General features: G+C 45.9%; 1 protein-coding gene across 2 annotated transcripts in view; it reads right to left on the bottom strand.

Moving 5' to 3' along the window:
• Nucleotides 1–20,329, bottom strand: part of B4GALNT1 (beta-1,4-N-acetyl-galactosaminyltransferase 1) — a 367,142-nt gene that overhangs the window by 85,809 nt on the left and 261,004 nt on the right. For both annotated transcript variants that reach the window (XM_030196595.1, XM_030196596.1), the window contains exons 5-6: nucleotides 6,158–6,264; nucleotides 464–501 (exon numbers count right to left, since the gene is read on the bottom strand). In XM_030196595.1, coding sequence (XP_030052455.1) covers nucleotides 464–501; nucleotides 6,158–6,264 — 145 coding nt within the window. The remainder of the gene's footprint in view (nucleotides 1–463; nucleotides 502–6,157; nucleotides 6,265–20,329) is intronic.

The raw sequence follows: 20,329 nt of genomic DNA, 5'->3' as shown, positions 1-20,329 counted from the left end.
CCCTCTAATGACTGCTATTCCACTACCTTTAGGAGGAACTTGTTCCACTGCTTGTCAAGAACTTTCTACTGATAAGGGTGGCCATTTCACCTAATTTTCCCTGCTGTAATTCATGCATACTTCTTAACCTACCCTACCACCAGAGTAACCCTCCAGTACACACACTATTATTTAGTTTAATGATCTGATCAACTTAGTTCTCCAGGCTAGATAAATCCAACTCCTACAACCTGCCCTCAGAGATTATGATGCCAAAAAGACTTCACTTATTCCACTACTCAGAACTTTGTCAACAATCTCCACTTACTTTGAAATCAATCCTTTTCATATCAGCTTATCTTAGCTCCACCTATAAATAATGGGTATGCATAAAGAGCTGAATTTTGTCCCTTGGGCTGGCATCTTATCACAAAAATATCATATCTCAGCCAATAATCCTTCCATGTGCTATTCACATACTCACCTTGTATACTTCCTGCCCCATATCTTCTAACTTTAAGCCTGCAAAATGGAAGAAAAAGATATTCAAATGTTAGTAACATTTAGAAAATGGAAGCAGATATTGCTGGTTTACAATTAGCTCCATCCAGAACCCAATCACAACCTTAAAGGCTCAACTGCAAACAATGTGGAGTGGAGGAGTGGCCTAGTGGTTAGAGCACCCGTCTTGAAATTCAGAGGTGGCTGGTTCAAATCCCACTGCTGCTTCTTGTGATCTTGGGCAAGTCACAACCCTCCATCGCCTCAGGTACAAATTAGATTGTGAGCCCTCCTGGGACAGGTGTGAGAAAATCCAAATTAATAAAAATAATTATTATTATTATTTCTGAGAAAGTCAAATAAATCTCTCGCAATCTCTTAAGGTGGCCAAACAGGTAGAAAAGGTGATGGTGAAAACTAGAAGGATGCTTGGGTGCATATGGAGAGGAATGGCTAGTAGGAAACGGAGGTGATGATGCCCCTGTACAAGACTCTGGTGAGATCTCATTTAGAATATTGTGTACAATTCTTGAGACCACACTTTCAACAAGCTATAAACAGGATGGAGTCAGTCCAGAGGGTAGCTACTAAAATGGTCCGTGGTCTTTGTTATACAGTGTATGGAGACAGACATAAAGATCTCAATATTTATACTTTGGAAAAAAGGTGAGAGAGAGGAGATATGATAGAAACATTTAAATACCTACAGTGGGGGAAATAAGTATTTGATCCCTTGCTGATTTTGTAAGTTTGCCCACTGACAAAGACATGAGCAGCCCATAATTGAAGGGTAGGTTATTGGTAACAGTGAGAGATAGCACATCACAAATTAAATCCGGAAAATCACATTGTGGAAAGTATATGAATTATTTGCATTCTGCAGAGGGAAATAAGTATTTGATCCCCCACCAACCAGTAAGAGATCTGGCCCCTACAGACCAGGTAGATGCTCCAAATCAACTCGTTACCTGCATGACAGACAGCTGTCGGCAATGGTCACCTGTATGAAAGACACCTGTCCACAGACTCAGTGAATCAGTCAGACTCTAACCTCTACAAAATGGCCAAGAGCAAGGAGCTGTCTAAGGATGTCAGGGACAAGATCATACACCTGCACAAGGCTGGAATGGGCTACAAAACCATCAGTAAGACGCTGGGCGAGAAGGAGACAACTGTTGGTGCCATAGTAAGAAAATGGAAGAAGTACAAAATGACTGTCAATCGACAAAGATCTGGGGCTCCACGCAAAATCTCACCTCGTGGGGTATCCTTGATCATGAGGAAGGTTAGAAATCAGCCTACAACTACAAGGGGGGAACTTGTCAATGATCTCAAGGCAGCTGGGACCACTGTCACCACGAAAACCATTGGTAACACATTACGACATAACGGATTGCAATCCTGCAGTGCCCGCAAGGTCCCCCTGCTCCGGAAGGCACATGTGACGGCCCGTCTGAAGTTTGCCAGTGAACACCTGGATGATGCCGAGAGTGATTGGGAGAAGGTGCTGTGGTCAGATGAGACAAAAATTGAGCTCTTTGGCATGAACTCAACTCGCCGTGTTTGGAGGAAGAGAAATGCTGCCTATGACCCAAAGAACACCGTCCCCACTGTCAAGCATGGAGGTGGAAATGTTATGTTTTGGGGGTGTTTCTCTGCTAAGGGCACAGGACTACTTCACCGCATCAATGGGAGAATGGATGGGGCCATGTACCGTACAATTCTGAGTGACAACCTCCTTCCCTCCGCCAGGGCCTTAAAAATGGGTCGTGGCTGGGTCTTCCAGCACGACAATGACCCAAAACATACAGCCAAGGCAACAAAGGAGTGGCTCAGGAAGAAGCACATTAGGGTCATGGAGTGGCCTAGCCAGTCACCAGACCTTAATCCCATTGAAAACTTATGGAGGGAGCTGAAGCTGCGAGTTGCCAAGCGACAGCCCAGAACTCTTAATGATTTAGAGATGATCTGCAAAGAGGAGTGGACCAAAATTCCTCCTGACATGTGTGCAAACCTCATCATCAACTACAGAAGACGTCTGACCGCTGTGCTTGCCAACAAGGGTTTTGCACCAAGTATTAGGTCTTGTTTGCCAGAGGATTAAATACTTATTCCCTCTGCAGAATGCAAATAAATTCATATACTTTCCACAATGTGATTTTCCGGATTTAATTTGTGATGTGCTATCTCTCACTGTTACCAATAACCTACCCTTCAATTATGGGCTGCTCATGTCTTTGTCAGTGGGCAAACTTACAAAATCAGCAAGGGATCAAATACTTATTTCCCCCACTGTACACGGCATAAAAGCACTGGAAGTGAGTCTCTTTCAGGCGTAGGGCGCAGCAAGACAGAGCGAAGTCTGGAGTTGGCAGTAGCGGAGAAGGGAACAGATAAGAAGGATTATCCAGGGAACGGAGTGCACGGGAAGGGGTGTAGGGAAGGACGAGTGTGGAGAGATACTGGGGAGCAGCAGAGTGAGTACATTTATAGGTTAGTAGAAAAAGTTTGAACAGGATGCGAAAACGGATAGGGAGCCAGTGAAGCGAGTATGAGTATGAGAGTGGAGGAGTGGCCTAGTGGTTAGAGTGGTGGACTTTGGGCCTGGGGAACTGGGTTCGAATCCCACTGCAGGCACAGGCAGCTCCTTGTGACTCTGGGCAAGTCATTTAACCCTCCATTGCCCCAGGTACAAATAAGTACCTGTATATAATATGTAAGCCGCATTGAACCTGCTATTAGTGGGAAAGCGCGGGGGTACAAATGTAAGAAAAATAAAAATAAAAGTGACCCTGGCAGAAGACGCGACGGGCAGCAGAGTTTTGAACCGACTGGAGAGGGGAGAGGTGACTAAGTGGGAGGCCAGCAAGAAGCAGATTGCAGTAGTCTAAACGAGAGGTGACAAGGGTGTGGATGAGGGTTTTGGTAGAGTGCTCGGAAAGAAAGGGGCAGATTTTACAGATGTTGTAAAGAAAGAAACGACAGGTCTTGGTGATCTGCTGGATATGAGCAGAGAAGGAGAGAGAAGAGTCAAAGATAACCCCAAGGTTTCGAGCTGAGGAGACAGGGAGAATGAGAGAGCCATCAACAGAAATAGAAAACGGGGGGAGCGGGAGGGTGGGTTTGGGGGGGGGGGGAAATGAGACGCTCGGTTTTGGTCATATTTAATTTCAGGTGGCGTTGAGACATCCAGACAGCAATGCCAGACAAGCACGCTGAAACTTTGGTTTGGATGCATGGTGAGATATCAGGGATAGAAAGGTAGATTTGGGAGTCATCAGCATAGAGATGGTAGGAAAAGCCATGGGATGAGATTAATGAACCAAGGGAAGAAGTGTAGATAGAAAAGAGGAGGGGACCAAGAACAGAACCCTGAGGTACGCAGACAGGCAGAGGGATAGAAGTAGAAGAGGATCCACCAGAGTGAACACTAAAGGTGCGGAGGGAGAGGTAGGAAGAGAACCAGGAAAGGACAGTGCCCTGGAATCCAAGTGAGGACAGGATATCGAGGAGTATGCTGTGATCGACAGTGTCAAAAGCAGCGGAAAGATCAAGAAAGATGAGGATGGAATAGAGACCTCTGAAGGTGCGGAGGAAGAGGTAGGAAGAGAACCAGGAAAGGACAGAGCCCTGAAATCCAAGTGAGGACAGGGTATCGAGAAGTATGCTGTGACCAACAGTGTCAAAAGCAGCGGAAAGATCAAGAATGAGGATGGAATATTGACCTCTGGATTTAGCCAGTAATAGGTCATTGGAGTCTTTAGTAAGCACAGTTTCGGTTGAGTGGAGAGGGCGAAACCAGATTGTAGTGGGTCAAGAATAGCATGGGAGGAGAGAAAATTAAGGCAGCGGCGGTGAACAGCACGCTCAAGTAATTTGGAGAGAAAAGGAAGGAGGGAGATGGGTCGGTAATTAGAGGGACAAGTAGGGTCGAGTGAAGGCTTCTTAAGGAGAGGTGTGACCACAGCATGTTTAAAGGCAGCAGGGACAGTCGCAGTGGAAAGTGAGAGGTTGAGAATCTGACAGATAAAAGGAATAAGAGCAGGAGAGATGGCATTAAGAAGGTGGGTGGGAATGGGATCAGAGGAACAGGTGGTAAATTTTGAGGAAGAAAGGAGAAGTGTAGTTTCCTCAATAGTAACTTCAGGAAAGGAGGAAAGGGAATGAGGGGAAGGAGAGAGAGGGGAACGGACTAGTGGAGGGAGAGGTGGCAAGGTAGAGAATGCAAGGTTTATCTTTTGAACCTTGTCGTGAAAGAATTCAGCGAGGGTCTGAGGAGATAATGAAGGGGGAGTTGGGGGAGGGGGCACCTTGAGGAGAGAGTTCAATGTGGTGAAGAGAAGTCGAGGGTTAGAGCCAAGATAGTTAGTCAGTGGGATATAATAATCCTGTTTGGCGCGTAAAGAGCAGATTGGAAGGAGGTCAGCATGAACTTAAAGTGTAAGAAATCAGCAAGGGCCCGAGATTTCCGCCAGAGGCGTTCGGCGGAGCGGGTACAGGAACGTAGGTAGCGGATATTAGAAGTCAGCCAAGGCTGGGGTTTTGTACACCTTATAGGGTGGGTCATCAAAGGTGCAAGAGTGTCTAAGTGTTTTCAACGGTCTCACAGTTACGCTGGAGGTGTGGAGCGGAGGAGGGGACCTTTTTGCACATCTGGTGGTCCTGTCAAAGATTGCAACCATTTTGGGAAAATATAACAACAAAACTTACAGTATATACGGGTAAACCGTTTTTGTGTGAGCCACAGTGGTGCCTGCTGGGTTTGGGCAATCGGCGAGGTGCAAAGTGGCAGAGACGCTTCAAGAGAATGTGTTTGGGAGTGGCCAAGAGTGTTATTGCAAAGCACTGTAAGCAGGAGGTGCCTTCTGAGCAAGATTGGATTTTGAAACTATCCCTGATTGGGGAAATGGAGAAGCTCAAGGACAAAAGAGTGGGAACTTATAGTTACTTCTGAGTTATGGACCCGGTTCAAGGACTTGACCCAAATGAAGTAGTGGTAAATGAAATAAGGGGGAGGGGACTTGGGAGGGGGGAAGAGGGGTGGATAAAAGAATGGGAAAAGTGAAATGTGTTGTACTGTTTCGTTTGTTAATAAAAATTTAAAGTTAAAAAAAAAAGAAACAGCAAACTGATAGCAGCCAAATAATTGGGCTTGTTACAAAATCATGAAAATACATTAACCATGCATATATACTATATCTACAGATAGATAGATATAGTGGAATGAGTAGATGTGAATCACTTGTTTACGCTTTCCAAAAATAATAGGACTAGGGGACACACAATGAAGCTACAAGTAGTAAATTTACAACAAATCAAAGAAAATATTTCTTCACTCAACATGTAATTAAACTCTGGAATTTGTTGTCAGAAATGTGGTTTAAAAAAAAAGCAGTTAGCTTAGCAGTGCTTAAAAAAGGTTTGGATAATTTCCTAAGAGAAATTCCATAAGCCATTATTAAGATGGACTTGGGGAAAATTCCTAGGATAAGCACCATAAAATGTATTGTACTGTTTTGGGATCTTGCCAGGTACTTGTAGCCTGAATTGACCACTGTTGGAAAACAGGATGCTGGGCTTGATGGACCGTCAGTCTGTCCCAGTATGGCAACACTTATGTACTTATGTAGACACTGAGTAAAACAAAGGACAGTACATGGACCCCTGGGCTTCTCACCTGGCACCAGAATGGTCTGTAGTGGCCGCACTTCTACCCCTTGCACTGGGTACTGCAAGGGAGAGTTTGCTGGAGCGATGATGAGTTTGTCTGCTAAGGTCTGCGTCCTGTAGGGCACAGAGAGAGCACAGAGAATGAATGCACATGACAGGATCCTGCATTATAATAATAATGTGTCTGTCACACATGATCTTTACCATATCACTATGTATTTGTCATACCGGAACTGGCGATCACCAGCACGGTACTATGTAAGCCACATTGAGCCTGCAAATAGGTGAGAAAATGTGGGATACAAATGCAATAAATAAATAAATTACAGCAATGATATATAATAATGCATTCAAATTATGATAGCACCTCAATAACAGCAACAAAATCCCGTCAATGCCAGGTACTTTGTGAAGTAACACTAAATCCTTCAAAGAGGCTTCTTATAGTCTATATTGCAAACCATAACACCAGTTCCAATAACAGTACCTTTAAAACGGCAGCACTGAATATACACAACAGCAATACACATCCCATTGGAAAAGCCAGACAAGTCAGACTCATAGAACCCCATACAAACCACTTGCCAGCAGAAACTCTCACCTGCTCGGTCACATGCAGACCATAGACCAATCCTCATCAATTACAGGATAAAGGAACAAAACTTAGAAATTTATTGATTTAATTTCTAATGGAGAGGCTAACGGCTCTGAGAAGGGATTGTTTATGGTCTTATAAGAGAGAGGATGGGATACATTGCGCGAAATGATCTCAATCTTGGTTCAGTGCTGGGAGGAGGGGGAGGGGAGAGAGCTAGGGGAATAGGGGGGAATTAGCTTTAGGAGGACTGTTGGAAATAGCTTTGTATGTTGTGTACTCAGGAAGACAAACGGGCTTATTTTCGAAAGTGATCGCCGGCCATCTTCCGACATAAATTGGGAGATGGCCGGCGATCTCTCAAAAGCGGCGAAATCGGTATAATCGAAAGCTGCTTTTTTTGACACCATCGCTGCTTTTCTGTCACCGAGCCGGCGAAAGTTCAAGGGGGCATGTCGTTGGCGTAGCGAAGCCGGGACATGGGCGGGCATGGGCGTGGCTACCAGATGGCCGGCTTTCGCGGATAATGGAAAAAAAAAAGCGGCGTTATTCAGTATTTTGCCGGTTTTACTTGGTCCTTTTATTTTCACGACCAAGCCTCAAAAAGGTGCCCCAACTCACCAGATGACCACCGGAGAGAATCGGAGATGACCTCCCCGTACTCCCCCAGTGGTCAGCAACCACCTTCCACACTAAAAAAATAAAAATAAAAACCTTTTTTGCCAGCCTGTATGCTAGCCTCAAATGTCATACCCAGCTCCCTGACAGCAGTATGCAGGTCCCAACAGTTTTTGTTGGTTGCAGTGGCCTTCAGGCAGGCGGACCCAGGCCCATCCCCCCCCCCCCCCCCCCACCTGTTATTATGCTGAAAAACAAAACCCGCATCTCAAACCCGGCAAACTCTGGCATTTGGCCGGGCCAAACTGTATTATCGAAAGAAATTATGGCCGGCAATCTTTTTCGATAATATGGTTTGGCCAGCTGTTTGCAGCGCCACCAAAACAGATCGCCGGCGCCGTTCGATTATTCCCCTCAAAGACACTTGAGTTTATGCATTTTTGTATTTGCGCTAATTTTGGTGTCTATTACTGTAGTTGTTGATGAGCAATAAAAATTTATTGAAACAATATATTGATACAAAGACTCGACACGGCACCATGTTCAGGCTATGGCCTGCCTCAGGAGTCTAAAAAATAACAAAATACATATAAACGAATGAAAGTATAATGAGTAAATGAATAGGTAATACTATAAAAAACACTTAAATAACAATGCAAAGTTATAACAAATAAATAATGTTAACAGAAAAGTCTATATGTAATAATGCAAATAATAAACATGATAAAAAGATAGATACGGAAATAAAAACATGATTAAAACCATATACAGTATACATCTCGTGGGATCTCAGAGTTCTCCACCTTGGTGGATTTCTACTAGATCTTTCGCACAGAGGGAAAGGAGACAGAGCAGAAAAAGAAAACAGCCCAGCTTTGAAAAAACTACATCAAATTGCTAGCTAGCAGGTTGAGTGGACTGGTACGAGGAAGACTATGCAGAGTTAACAAGGTGCATCTTGGAATGGTAAATCCTTCAAAAATCCAAGAAGTAAGGGTGGACCAAGAAATCTTCACAGCCAGAAGTCAATAAAAGCAATTTTATTCAGTACCACACGTGTATTTGACCAGACACGGGGCTGTGTTTCAACGGAACAACCGTCTGCTTCTGGGGTCTGACACAGTTGGAAATCACAAAGTATAGGAGCAGAATAATGCAACTGGAAATAAATAAGCCGCTAAGACACAGTGAAAACTAGTTGGACGCTGTTGAGCCCACCAAAAAACATGGTAAATCCTTCAGCAGAAGAATGAGGGTAGCAGTGCAGCCAACTTTCCTGGTCAGGATGGTCCAGGACGGTAGTAAAGGTGAAAAGACGAGTGAGGTGGATGGAGAGATAGGCCAAAATGAGTGTTGAGGTTGGGAGGTTAGGAAAATAAACTTATGGGCTGAGGAAAACCGTAAGGCAAATATTAAAAGACAAACCCCACTCTTGTAAGGAAGGAGTAGCAGGAGAAGGAGTGCTTTGGAAGCAAGCCAGGTCTCAGAGAAAATAGGGGCAGCCTGGAAGAAAGAAAATGGTCAGAACGAAGCAAAGTTTTGGGAAGAAATCAGTACAAGGGAGACTGGAAGAGAAGAATTAGAAGATGAGCTGATTCTTGAATGATATTGCAGGCCTGTGGGGAACATGTGCCAAATGCATTTAAAAGGAACATAAATAACTCTCTTAGCCAGTAAGAGTAGTTCCTAGCTTTTTATTTTATTATTTTACAAAAACAGAATAGAGAAATTCTCCCCATCTTCAAGCTATCAGCATTGCATCCTTAAATTATATTTGAAGCAACTGGGCATCGATTATAAGAGTTATTTTTAAAGCAATTTCCACAGGTAAAACAATGTTAAAAACAGGCACCCAGGTGTGGCTGAAGGCAACCTGCTCCCTGAGGTGAGATATGAGCTGGTGCCCCCCACCACCACCCCAGGCACCTAAAATGGAAGCATCCTCAGAGCTCTAGTCAGGGAGTAGGTGCTTCCCTAACTTAGTACACTGGTCAGGTGTTTGTCCCAGGATATACAATTTAAAACAAATATTTGCAATTCTGTTTATAACCCACCAAATTGCAGCAGTTTAATTAGGTAGCTTGGGAGTCAATTAAAAAACATACCAGTTCCTGGTATTGCACACTGAACCAGCCTGGTATTACATGTAAATATATATTGTTTATTGTTGAATTACTATACCACTTAAACTGACTAAGCAGGGCAAAGCGGTTTACAAGCTAAAAAACACATAAAAAGAAAGGATCTACAAACTGATAAATAGTAAAAAAAAAAACCCACACAATCATAACTATACAAGAGGACAAATTAGTTTTAGAGAACATGACCAGATCATAAAAAAATCAAACAACCCGATTCATGAGCTATAAGCCTAGTGGAAAAGCCAGGATACAACTGCCAGCTTAAGCATTTTAAGGATAACTCTCCTTGGATCATAAGAAATAGGGAATTCCATAAGGCCGGAGCCATATAGTAAAATGCAGAATGCCTAGTACTCTCTAGCTGGCCCATTCGAGGTCCAGGTAGAACCACACAATGGTGACTGATAGATCTAACAACACAGGTTGGTGTACATAGAATGGTGAGACAGGATAAGTAGGAAGGAACATCCACTCAAAAGGCCCTAAAGACTAACAGTAAAACCTTACTCTATGTTCGACAGGGAGCCAATGGAGAAAACAAAGGAGAAGCAAGATGCTTTCATAGCAAGGAATACAAAGAAAAAATGAGAAATATATATTCAGCATCCAAACAAATCCCTCCCTCAACAAAGGGTGCAGCAGACCTAGGCCATTTCCCCTTAGGACTCCACACAGAAAATTGTCTGATTCTGGTGTTATCTATGTAAAAACAACATAAATCCTCATCAGTACTGGGCATATTATGAAATAATAGAAAACCATACAAAAACCACACATGACCTACTGAGTAAATATATTACACCATAACATCAGCTCACACAAGAAGCTTGCCCAGAAAGAGCAGCACCAAAAATATTGCAGTGGCCCCTACAACATCTACACACCCTGTTTGAAAAACTAAACAGGCCAGATTACTGGAGAGCCTTACAGAGAAACTCCATTCTAGCACAATACCTAACCTCAGTCGCAAGTCAGAACATAGACAGATCCTCACCAAGTATAGAATAAACTACCATGAACTAAACATAGAAATATGTAGACAAAAAATAAACTGAAACCCCAAAAAGCCAGAATCTGCATGCAGTGTAACATGTAATCCACAAGGTACAGGGAGGATTGTATTCCACAATGCTCTGCAACTCTCCCCCAAAATCCTCTGCGCTTTGCAGTCTGGTTTGTAATCCCCAGGGTACAGAGAGGGTTGTATTCCACAAGGCTCTGCAATTCTCCCCCCTAATCCCCCTGTGCCTTGCAGTCCTCTCCCCAGGCAAGACCAGGGGGTTAAGCACGCCTCCTCTCCTTCCTTGGCTTTAGCCTCTCTTAAACACCCAGCTCCAACCTAGGCAGCTGCCTGGTCCTGCGGTCCAGGCAGTGTTCTCTCCTTGGGGCCCTCCCCAGCTACTCCCTCCTAGTTTCAACCACTGCCTGTGATAACAGTTCCGCAGTGGGCGAGTCTCTCAGCATTTCACAGAGTCCACACTAATTCCAAACTATATCCAACTTTCAGACTGGGACAGTCCCTTCTCCCAGCCTTTCTTGTATTTGTTTCTCTACCGGACTTGGCGAATGCCTTTACGGTACTATGTAAGCCACACTGAGCCTGCAAATAGGTGGGAAAATGTGGGATACAAATGTAATAAATAAATAAATTTCCTCCCATTCCCCCTCTCCTATCCCGAAAGGGGAACAGAGTAGCTGTGCTCTCCCAGCCCCTTTCCCCCAGGTTCCTTTACCTTGGTCCTGTTAAAGAGAGCACGATTGTTTCTAACATAAATTAAACAGTTCTCTGGTTTTCCCTTGTTTTCCTTTAACAGGGTCACAATCTACACAATACAACAGTTTGTTCAGCTTCAATCTTTGCTTCACTCCCCTCCTACTAGCAGGCTAGTGTGTTGTCTCCTGTGGTATTGGGAAGGAGATTTTCGTACAGGACATATTGTCCTGCGCCTGCTTTCTTGGTTATGGCAGTTTCAATTAAGCGTTCTACTAAGCCTCTAGCACATGGGATTATGCAGCATCCTACTAATACAAAATAGCAACCACTATGATAATGGTGGTGGCTGCAGAAATAATAAATGTCTTCCATTTACCAAATGCCTTATCCATCCAACCAGTCCAGGATGTATCAACACCCGAGTTCTCAGCCAATTCCTTTGACAATGAGGTAAGGCCTTTCAAAGCTCTGGTAATTGACCCATCTGGGGCAGTGTTGTTGGGGATAAAGGTGCAACACTGTGTACCTATTTTGTGGCACACGTCGCCGTCTGCCGCTAGCAATTGGTCAAGCACTAATCGATTTTCAAGCGTCATTCTGCTAGTGGCGTCTAACTGCGCTGCAATACCTTGAACCGCATCTCTGGTATAATTCACAAATCTCTGCTGATTGTAATATATGTAGTTAATCCAATCTACGTTCTTGTTGATAGTTGCCCACCAAAAGAAGGCAGATTCGAATCCTGCAGCAATCTGGTTTCTGGCTTTGAACTCATCAGGGACCCCTCTTGGAACTCCAATTGCATCTATATAGACCCGATCATCAAAAGATTCAGGCATTGCATGTCTCTTCACTCGTGAGGAAGAGCTGCTATGAGGAGGAATCAAAGATGCTATAACTATTGGAATTACCAATTTGACTAAGGCACATCTGCCTGTCCAACTCCTGTGAAGTGTATGGTGGATGGTGTGGGTTCCACAATACCACCATACATCGGCTCTAGCCTGTGAAAAGTCTGTGAGGTTCAGACCTCGCAGAGCCCCTTTTCCTAGGGTGGTATTGCAATTGGTCAAATTTCCCAGAAACCATGGGTTTTTAACTGCATGTCGGTCCAGACATGTATGATACCTTGTGGCAGGGTCTGGAATTCTGAATGCAGGTGGTACCCTCAGCCGAGGGGGCAAGTAGGGGTGATGTTTGTCAAGATGTTGACAAGACTGATTAATTTCTTCTTTTACCTGCAATAGCTCTAACATACACCAAAAACCGTCTGGATCATTGTAAAGATCTAAAGGAAAAGGGACTACTGTAGGTTCTGCCCTTGCATGGGCGCAAAAATAACAGAAACATTCAAACTCGCTGAAGTATAGTGGGCCCATTCGAGCCACAGATTTGTATCCGCAAACCCAGTTTCTAGTGCAACTAAATCTTTGGAATTATTAATCTGTACAACTTGATAGGGAATCTTTACTTGGTTGGCATTAAGGGGTTTCTTTCAGGGGAGGGGGAATAATCTGAAATATGCCAATAGGATCCCTGCCTGTGGCATCTATCCTTAAGGAATAGGTTCTGTACGTAACAGCAGTTACTCCTCTGAAAGTGATAGCCACTTGATTGCACTTGGTCATTGGACAATTGGTAAACACTCGTGGTTTCATAATGGAAATACTCTTTTTGAGTTCTGGAATCTCTTTACCTGAATAGGGAACCCCTAAATTAACACTAGGGAATGTAAGGGTCCCACCCTTTCTCTGTTGGCACCTACTCCTGACAACCTCCCACATGACCCAGGTTGAAACCCTCATTTATTAATTCCCTGCTCAGGGCCGGTCTTAGCAAGTGCGGGGCCCTATGCAGACCAATTTGGTGGGGCCCCATCCTAGCCCCGCCCCAGCCTGGCTCTGCCCCCACCCTAGCCCCACCCCATTGATAAGATTATTCCATTTTTAGAAAAATTTTTTAATTATGAAATTTCAAATAAAGACAAATGACGCTAAACTTGTACAAAAAAACTGATTGAAATAATAAGCAAAATGCTATCATGAAACCATAAACAGCACTAATTCCAAGGACAAGACGAGCTACAACCTTATGCGTGGCATGGAAAGCCAACTTTAATTACACCGGGCTCTAAAACACCAGTGCACAACCTAGTGAAAAAAAAACAAAAAAACAAAAAATGGCTGCAAACTATACGCTAGCAGAATACTGCACCTTCCTTGATCACATCTGAAAAACACATGAAGGCAAAATACTGAACTGGAAAGTAACCTCAAGAAGTCAGAATCAGCATGCAGCAATACTACAAAATTGAAACTTACATGAAAAATATCACAGATGCACATTTCCAAAACTGACATATCCAATTAATAAATCCTGAATAAAATAGTTTTTTCTACCTTTGTTGTCTGGTGACTTTGTTTTTCTGATCATGCTGGCTCAGTATCTGATTGTGCTGCTATCTGTCCTCTTAACTCCGTTTCAGGGCTTCCTTTCCATTTATTTCTTTACTTTCCGCCTTTCTTCTTCATTTCTTGCCCTACATCCATAAGTAAAAGCTGGGTCCTCCGCAGACTTGACTGTCCAGTGGATCCAGCTTCTGCCTATTTTCTATATCCATGTGCACTTTTTCCTCCTCTCTTTTCCTTTTCCTCACCTCATCTCCTTCCTCACTCTTCCCTTGCCTCCATCCATGTCCAGCATTTCTTCTCTCTCCTCCATCCACCCATGTCCAGCGACCCTCCTGTCCCCCCTGCCATCCATCTATGTCCAGCAACCCCCCGTCCCCTCTGCCCTCCCCTGCCATCCACCCATGTCCAGCGACCCTCCTGTCCTCCCTGCCCTCCCTGCCGGATATCCACCTATGTGCAGAAACCCCCCCCCCCTGCCATCCACCCATGTCCAGTGACCCTCCTGTCCCCCCTGCCATCCACCTATGTGCAGACACCCCCCCATCCCCTTTGCCCTCCCCTGCCATCCACCTATGTCCAGAACCCCCCCTCCCATGCCATCCACCCATGTCCAGTGACCCTCCTGTCCTCCCTGCCCTCCCCTGCCATCCACCTATGTGCAGAAATCCCCCTCCCCTGCCATCAACCCATGTCCAGCGACCCTCCTGTCCTCCCTGCCCTCCCCTGCCATCCACCTATGTGCAGAAACCCCCCTCTCCTGCCATCCACCCATGTCCAGCGACCCTCCTGTCCTCCCTGCCCTCCCCTGCCATCCACCTATGTGCAGAATCCCCCTCCCCTGCCATCCACCCATGTCCAGCGACCCTCCTGTCCTCCCTGCCCTCCCCTGCCATCCACCTATGTGCAGAAACCCCCCTCCCCTGCCATCCACCCATGTCCAGCGGACCCTCCTGTCCCCCCTGCCATCCACCTATGTGCAGAACCCCCCCATCCCCTTTGCCCTCACCTGCCATCCACCTATGTCCAGAAACCCTCCTGTCCTCCCTGCCATCCTGTCCAGAAACCCCCTCCCCTGCCACCATGTCCAGCGACCCTCCTGTCCCCCCTGCCATCCACCTATGTGCAGAACCCCCCCATCCCCTTTGCCCTCACCTGCCATCCACCTATGTCCAGAAACCCTCCTGTCATCACATGCCATCCTGTCCAGAAACCCCCTCCCCTGCCATCCACCCATGTCCAGCGACCCTCCTGTCCCCCCTGCCCTCTCCTGCCAATCACCTATGTGCAGAAACCCCCCCCGTCCCCTTTGCCCTCCCCTGCCATCCACCTATGTCCAGAAACCCCCCTCCCCTGCCATCCACCCATGTCCAGCGACCCTCCTGTCCTCCCTGCCATCCACCTATGTCCAGAAACCCCCTCCCCTGCCATCCACCCATGTCCAGCGACCCTCCTGTCCCCCTCTGCCCTCCCCTGCCATCCACCTATGTCCAGAAACCCTCCCTGTCCTCCCTGCCTGCCCCTGCCATCCTGTCCAGAAATCCCCCCTCCCCTTCCACCATGTCCAGCGACCCTCCTATTCCCCCTGCCCTCTCCTGCCATCCTCTTCTCTCCCCAACCAAGGCAGGTTAACTTTTCTTTTAAATTTACCCTCCATCGCCGCTGGAGCAGCGTCAGTGAAAACGCTCCTCCCCTCCCGAGTTCCCCCGACGTCTGTAGCAGAACAGAAGCTCTTCCTGATTCGTTCATTCTCATTGTCCCGCCCAGGCGGGACAATGAGAATGAACGAATCAGGAAGAGCTTATGTTCTGCTACAGACGTCGGGGGGACTCGGGAGGGGAGGAGCGTTTTCACTGACGATCGCTGCTGTGCTGGATTCCGGCGACGGAGGGTAAATTTAAAAGAAAAATTATCGTACGTCAGTGCCCTGGGAAGAGGCTGACTGAGGCGTGCCGCACGGGGCCCTATGCGGCCGCCTCGGTCCCCTCGGCCTAAGACCGGCCCTGCCCTGCTGACACAGCCACCTTGTCCCTCCCTTCATCAGCCCTTTTAACTCTCTACCTTTTACATAAGAGTAGCTATACTGGGTCAGACCAATGGTCCATCTAGCCCAATATCTTGTTTTCCAAACAGTGGCCAAGCCAGGTCACAAGTACTTGGCAGAAATCCAAATCGTGGCAACACTCCATACTACAAATCCCAGGGCAAGCAGCTGCTTCCCATGTATGTCTCAATAGAAAAACTAATGGACTTTTCTTCCAGGAATTTGTCCAAACTTTTTTTCAACCCAGATATGCTAACTGCTGTTATCTGGCAAAGAGTTCCAGAGCTTAACTATTCGTTGAGTAAAAAAAAATATTTCCTCCTATTTGTTTTAAAAGTATTTTCATGTAACTTCCTCGAGTGTCCTCTAATCTTTGTACTTTTGGAACGAGTATAAAATCGATTTACAGAGTCTTTTGGGGGGGCGGATCCAAGATGGCACCATCACGCTGAGCATAGCAAGTTGCTCTGAGAGTTTGCTCGATTTAATTCTACCTTTTCCCCATAAAACTATGCCACATACCAAGAAAAAGGAGATTGTTAGAGCCTTACCCTCCCCAGCTCGTACATCTTCCCCGAGGCAGCGAACACTCGACGGCTTTGCGGTTCGGCGTCCACCTGTAGAAACCGGAGTTGAGGACCCGCTAGACGTTGGAGCAGGGAGCCCAGTGTCGTTGGGACATGAGATCTCTCTATCTCCTCCGGAAGCTGGAAATCCACCTTGTCCTGCCATTCTACGAGAAGAGAAGGCTGATCCACAAGACCCAGAAGGCGAGGAAATGAGGTCAGCGGAGGGGGTTCTCTCTCGGAGCGAAAATCGGCAGTTGGTATGGACTCGAGAGGGGAAACTTTGTTTGGCCCTCCCAAGGTGATAATGCTTGACACTCTTTGGCAGGCTATGGAAAAAATGCAAGCCTTGATAACTGAATCAACTCAAGAAACAAAAAAACTTGGTTTCTACAGTAGGCCAACTCTCTAAGTCGGTTGAAAAATTGGAACAAGATTTTAAAGATCAAGTAAAGAGTTCCCAAGATGAAACTGTAAAAATCAAGGAAAATGTATCAGCGATGATGAAAGATAATACAAATATTCGTAAAAAAATTGAGGAAATCGAAAATTACAACAGACGTTTGAATATGAGGATTTTGAATTTTCCAAAGCCGACAGGAATGTCACCCCTGGATTTATTTAAGAAATTTTTGGTACAGAACTTGAAATATTCCTCTCAACATATTCCTCCAATAAATAAGATCTTTTTTCTTCCTACAAAAAGAAGTCAAGGGGACAATCCGGAAGTTTTGGAACAATAAAATCTGAGGAATTGAAAGATATTTCTTTTAATCTTGGAGACTAATGACTGAGGTAACAATAGAGCTACTCTGTTGATTTCATTTGTTTTTGAACAAGACTATAATGCAGTTTTAAAGTTATTCTTTAAAAATATTCATCACAAATTTTGTGGTCAAAAACTATGGATCTTCCCTGATGTTACAAAAGTAACACAAGAAAGAAGAAAGAAATTTCTTGAAATGAGATAAGAGACGAGGGTCTTGGGTGCAACGTTTTTGCTTGCATATCCTTGTAAATGTATTATAAAACATCTGGGCATTAAGTATGTTTTCTTTCTACCGAATCAGTTAAGATAGTTCATAGACCTGAAAAGGATAGTCAAGTCATAACATCAGTACAGCAGAAAGATGTATAAGGTGGTTTTTAAAGGGCATTAGGTCTATTCCTTTATTATTTCCTTATAATTCCCTGAATTTTCTTTGACGCCCCCCCCCCCCCCAATATTGTGGTCTAAGGATGATACATAGTGACATAATCTGTATCAGGGGCGTAGCTACGGGTGGGCCTGGATGGGCCCAGGCCCACCCAATTTAGCCTCAGGCCCGCCCGCCCCACCCAGAGTCCGAGTCCATCCCTGTCCGTCCGTCTCTTCGAATCCTCCGCCCATAGCAATGAACTGGCGGGCGGGGCGCCAGTGCGCCGCTCTGCAGTAGTAAGAGCAGCAAGCCGGCAGGTTTGAGTCCGTCCTTCACTTTCCCTGCCTTCTCTGCATCCCACCCGCCTGAAAGGAAATGACATCACAGGGAAGGGCGTGACGCAGAGAAGGCAGGGAAGCGAAGGACGGACTCAAACACTGCCGGCTGCTGCTTTTACTACTTGAGCATAGCGCCCTGGCCGCCATGTTCGCCGCTGCAACCTCAGGAGTGGAGTGCACGGAGCCAGCCCACTGTAAGGAAGCTATTTGCTAAATTTCTGTTTCCAATCCCCCGCGCAGTCGTCGCGTCGCTGTTCATTTAAAACACAGCAAGCAAACCTGTGAGCTGCTGCATCCACATTGTCGTTCTTTGCCAAGAGATGAGAGATGCTGCGAAGGGGGAGAGAGGGGGGGTGGAAAGAAACAGGATAGGTGGGGGAAATTCTGGCCACACTGGATCACAGGAGAGGGGGGCAAGACGAAAGAGAGAAGTGACAGGAAGATGCTGGGAGGGGTGTTGAAGGGTGGGGAGAAGAGAGGGAGCAGATGCTGGGCTAGAAGGGTGGAGGGAGAGAGACATAGGGAAATGTGGAACCATGTGGGAGAGGCCAAGGGGGTGGCAAGCAAATGAACGCAAGGAGGATGGTGATTACAGGGGAAAGAAATATGGTAAGGGGGAATAGATTTGAAGATGAAGGGAATGGATGGCTGGGGAAGTAGAGAGATGGGGACTAGGAGAACTAGTGGGTGAAAAGGAATCTGAGAGGTATCTGAAAAGTAAAACAAAGGAAAAGGGGTTAGACAGGAATAAAATTTGGGTGGACAGAGCAGAAAAGAAAAAAAAAAAGAGGAAAGAGCTAAATGGAAAGTTCAATATGTCAGAGGCAAGTGAAGTGAGGGAATGGAACAAGAGAGGCGAAAAAGACAAATGGACAGCAGCTGCTTGAAGGAGAAATAGCAGAAAGGATTGGAAAGTTCAAAAGAGAACCTGGATCAACATGATGGAAAAGAAAATGACCAGACAACAAAGGTAGAAAAGGCATTTTATTTTATTTTGAATCTTAACTGAAATATGATAGCTGAGAAATGTGCATAGCGGATGTCACTTTCTTCATGAGCTAAAGTGTTTCTGTTTCTATTTTGAGTTGGGAGGTGCTGGGGGAGAGGTGGAGAATAGGGGGAGGAAGGGGGCAGGGCAGAGAGAAAATTTTGTGCCCACCCACTTCGGGCTCAGGCCCACCCAAAATTGGCTGTCTGGCTACGCCACTGATCTGTATGCCTTAATTTCTCAATAAGAGATAATATTTGTTATATATCATACACTAATGTATCATGTATTGCCTGTAACAAGATTAATGCTTGTGTAAAGTTAAATTGCATAAATAAGATAAAATAAATCGATTTACTTCTACTCGTTCTACACCACTCAGGATTTTGTAGACTTCAATCATATCTCCCTCATCTGTCTCTTTTCCAGTGAAGAGCCCTAACCTCTTTAGTTTTCCTCATACAGAAGAGTTCCATCCCCTTTATCATTTTGGTCGCTCTTCTTGAACCTTTTCTAATTCCGCTATATCTTTTTGAGATACAGCAACCAGAACCTGAACGCAATACTCAAGGTGCGGACGCACTATGGAGCAATACAAAGAAAATCCCCGAAGTGGATTGTGCAGCGGTTACCCGGCGGTAGTCAGGCATTGCGCTGCCCGGTTAGCGCAGGAGCCCCCATGCCACCTGAATGGGTGGTAGTAAGGGCTCTCCGTCGCATGGCCATGGGGTGCTTTAAGGGACTTTAGTGCATTGAGGCCTAAGACTCTCTAGTTCAGAGCTATCAGTTTCTCTCTGCAATCTGAGGTGGGATTCAATTTTTCTTCTCATACAGTTACCATATTTGGTCCCCCTAAAAAGAGGACACATGCACCGCCCCTGTGACACCCACAACCCGCCCCTGTCACATATTGCCCCACCCTTTCACCCCACACCACCCTAAGGGTGTCCCATCCCCTCCCCCACCCCACTGCCCCGGCGGTCCAGTGACCTTCCGGGGCAGGAAAGAGCCCCCTCCCTCCCTTTTATTTGTGCCAAAGCAGAAATGTCCATAGGCTCCTCTTCCATGCTCTCTTCTCCTTTCCACCCCCCCCCCTCCACCGGTGGCCAATCCATAGGCTCTTCTACAACCTCTCCTCCAGCTGTCCCTCATCCTCCTGATTGATCCTCCTCCCTCCCCTTTGCATTCTGGAACTGGTAGTGTAGAGAACTCTTCCTGGCTCTACCCGGTGTCTCCTTCACAGACTGCTGGGAATTGTAGTCCTTGGATCTTCCTGTTCTCTCTGAGGGAGGTGACAAGCTGCTTTCTCTGACCTGTTTGATCCCTGAAGGCCGGAATCTTGGGACTCTGCCCTCCCTTGCGGGTTTAGGACACCCTAAAGGAGACTTTCTCCCTCCTGCCTTAGCTGTTGCCCACTCCATGCTCCCGTACTACTCACAAACACCAGAGAAAGATCTAGATACCCTTGTTCTGTGCAAAATATGAAGACAGAACGTGCACATTCCAAAGGTTGACATACTTTTGCATCAGAGGGGGCAAGACCGGCAAGCCTCCAAAGCCCACATGAGTCTCAAAGACCTTCTTATTATTATTGCCACCACTGCCTCTGCAGACCTCAGGAGAAGCAG

This window comes from Microcaecilia unicolor, chromosome 3 (assembly GCF_901765095.1).
Source record: "Microcaecilia unicolor chromosome 3, aMicUni1.1, whole genome shotgun sequence".
Lineage (NCBI taxonomy): Eukaryota > Metazoa > Chordata > Amphibia > Gymnophiona > Siphonopidae > Microcaecilia > Microcaecilia unicolor.
Note: the sequence above shows the minus strand (reverse complement) of the source record. Positions and strands in the feature narration are given on the sequence as shown.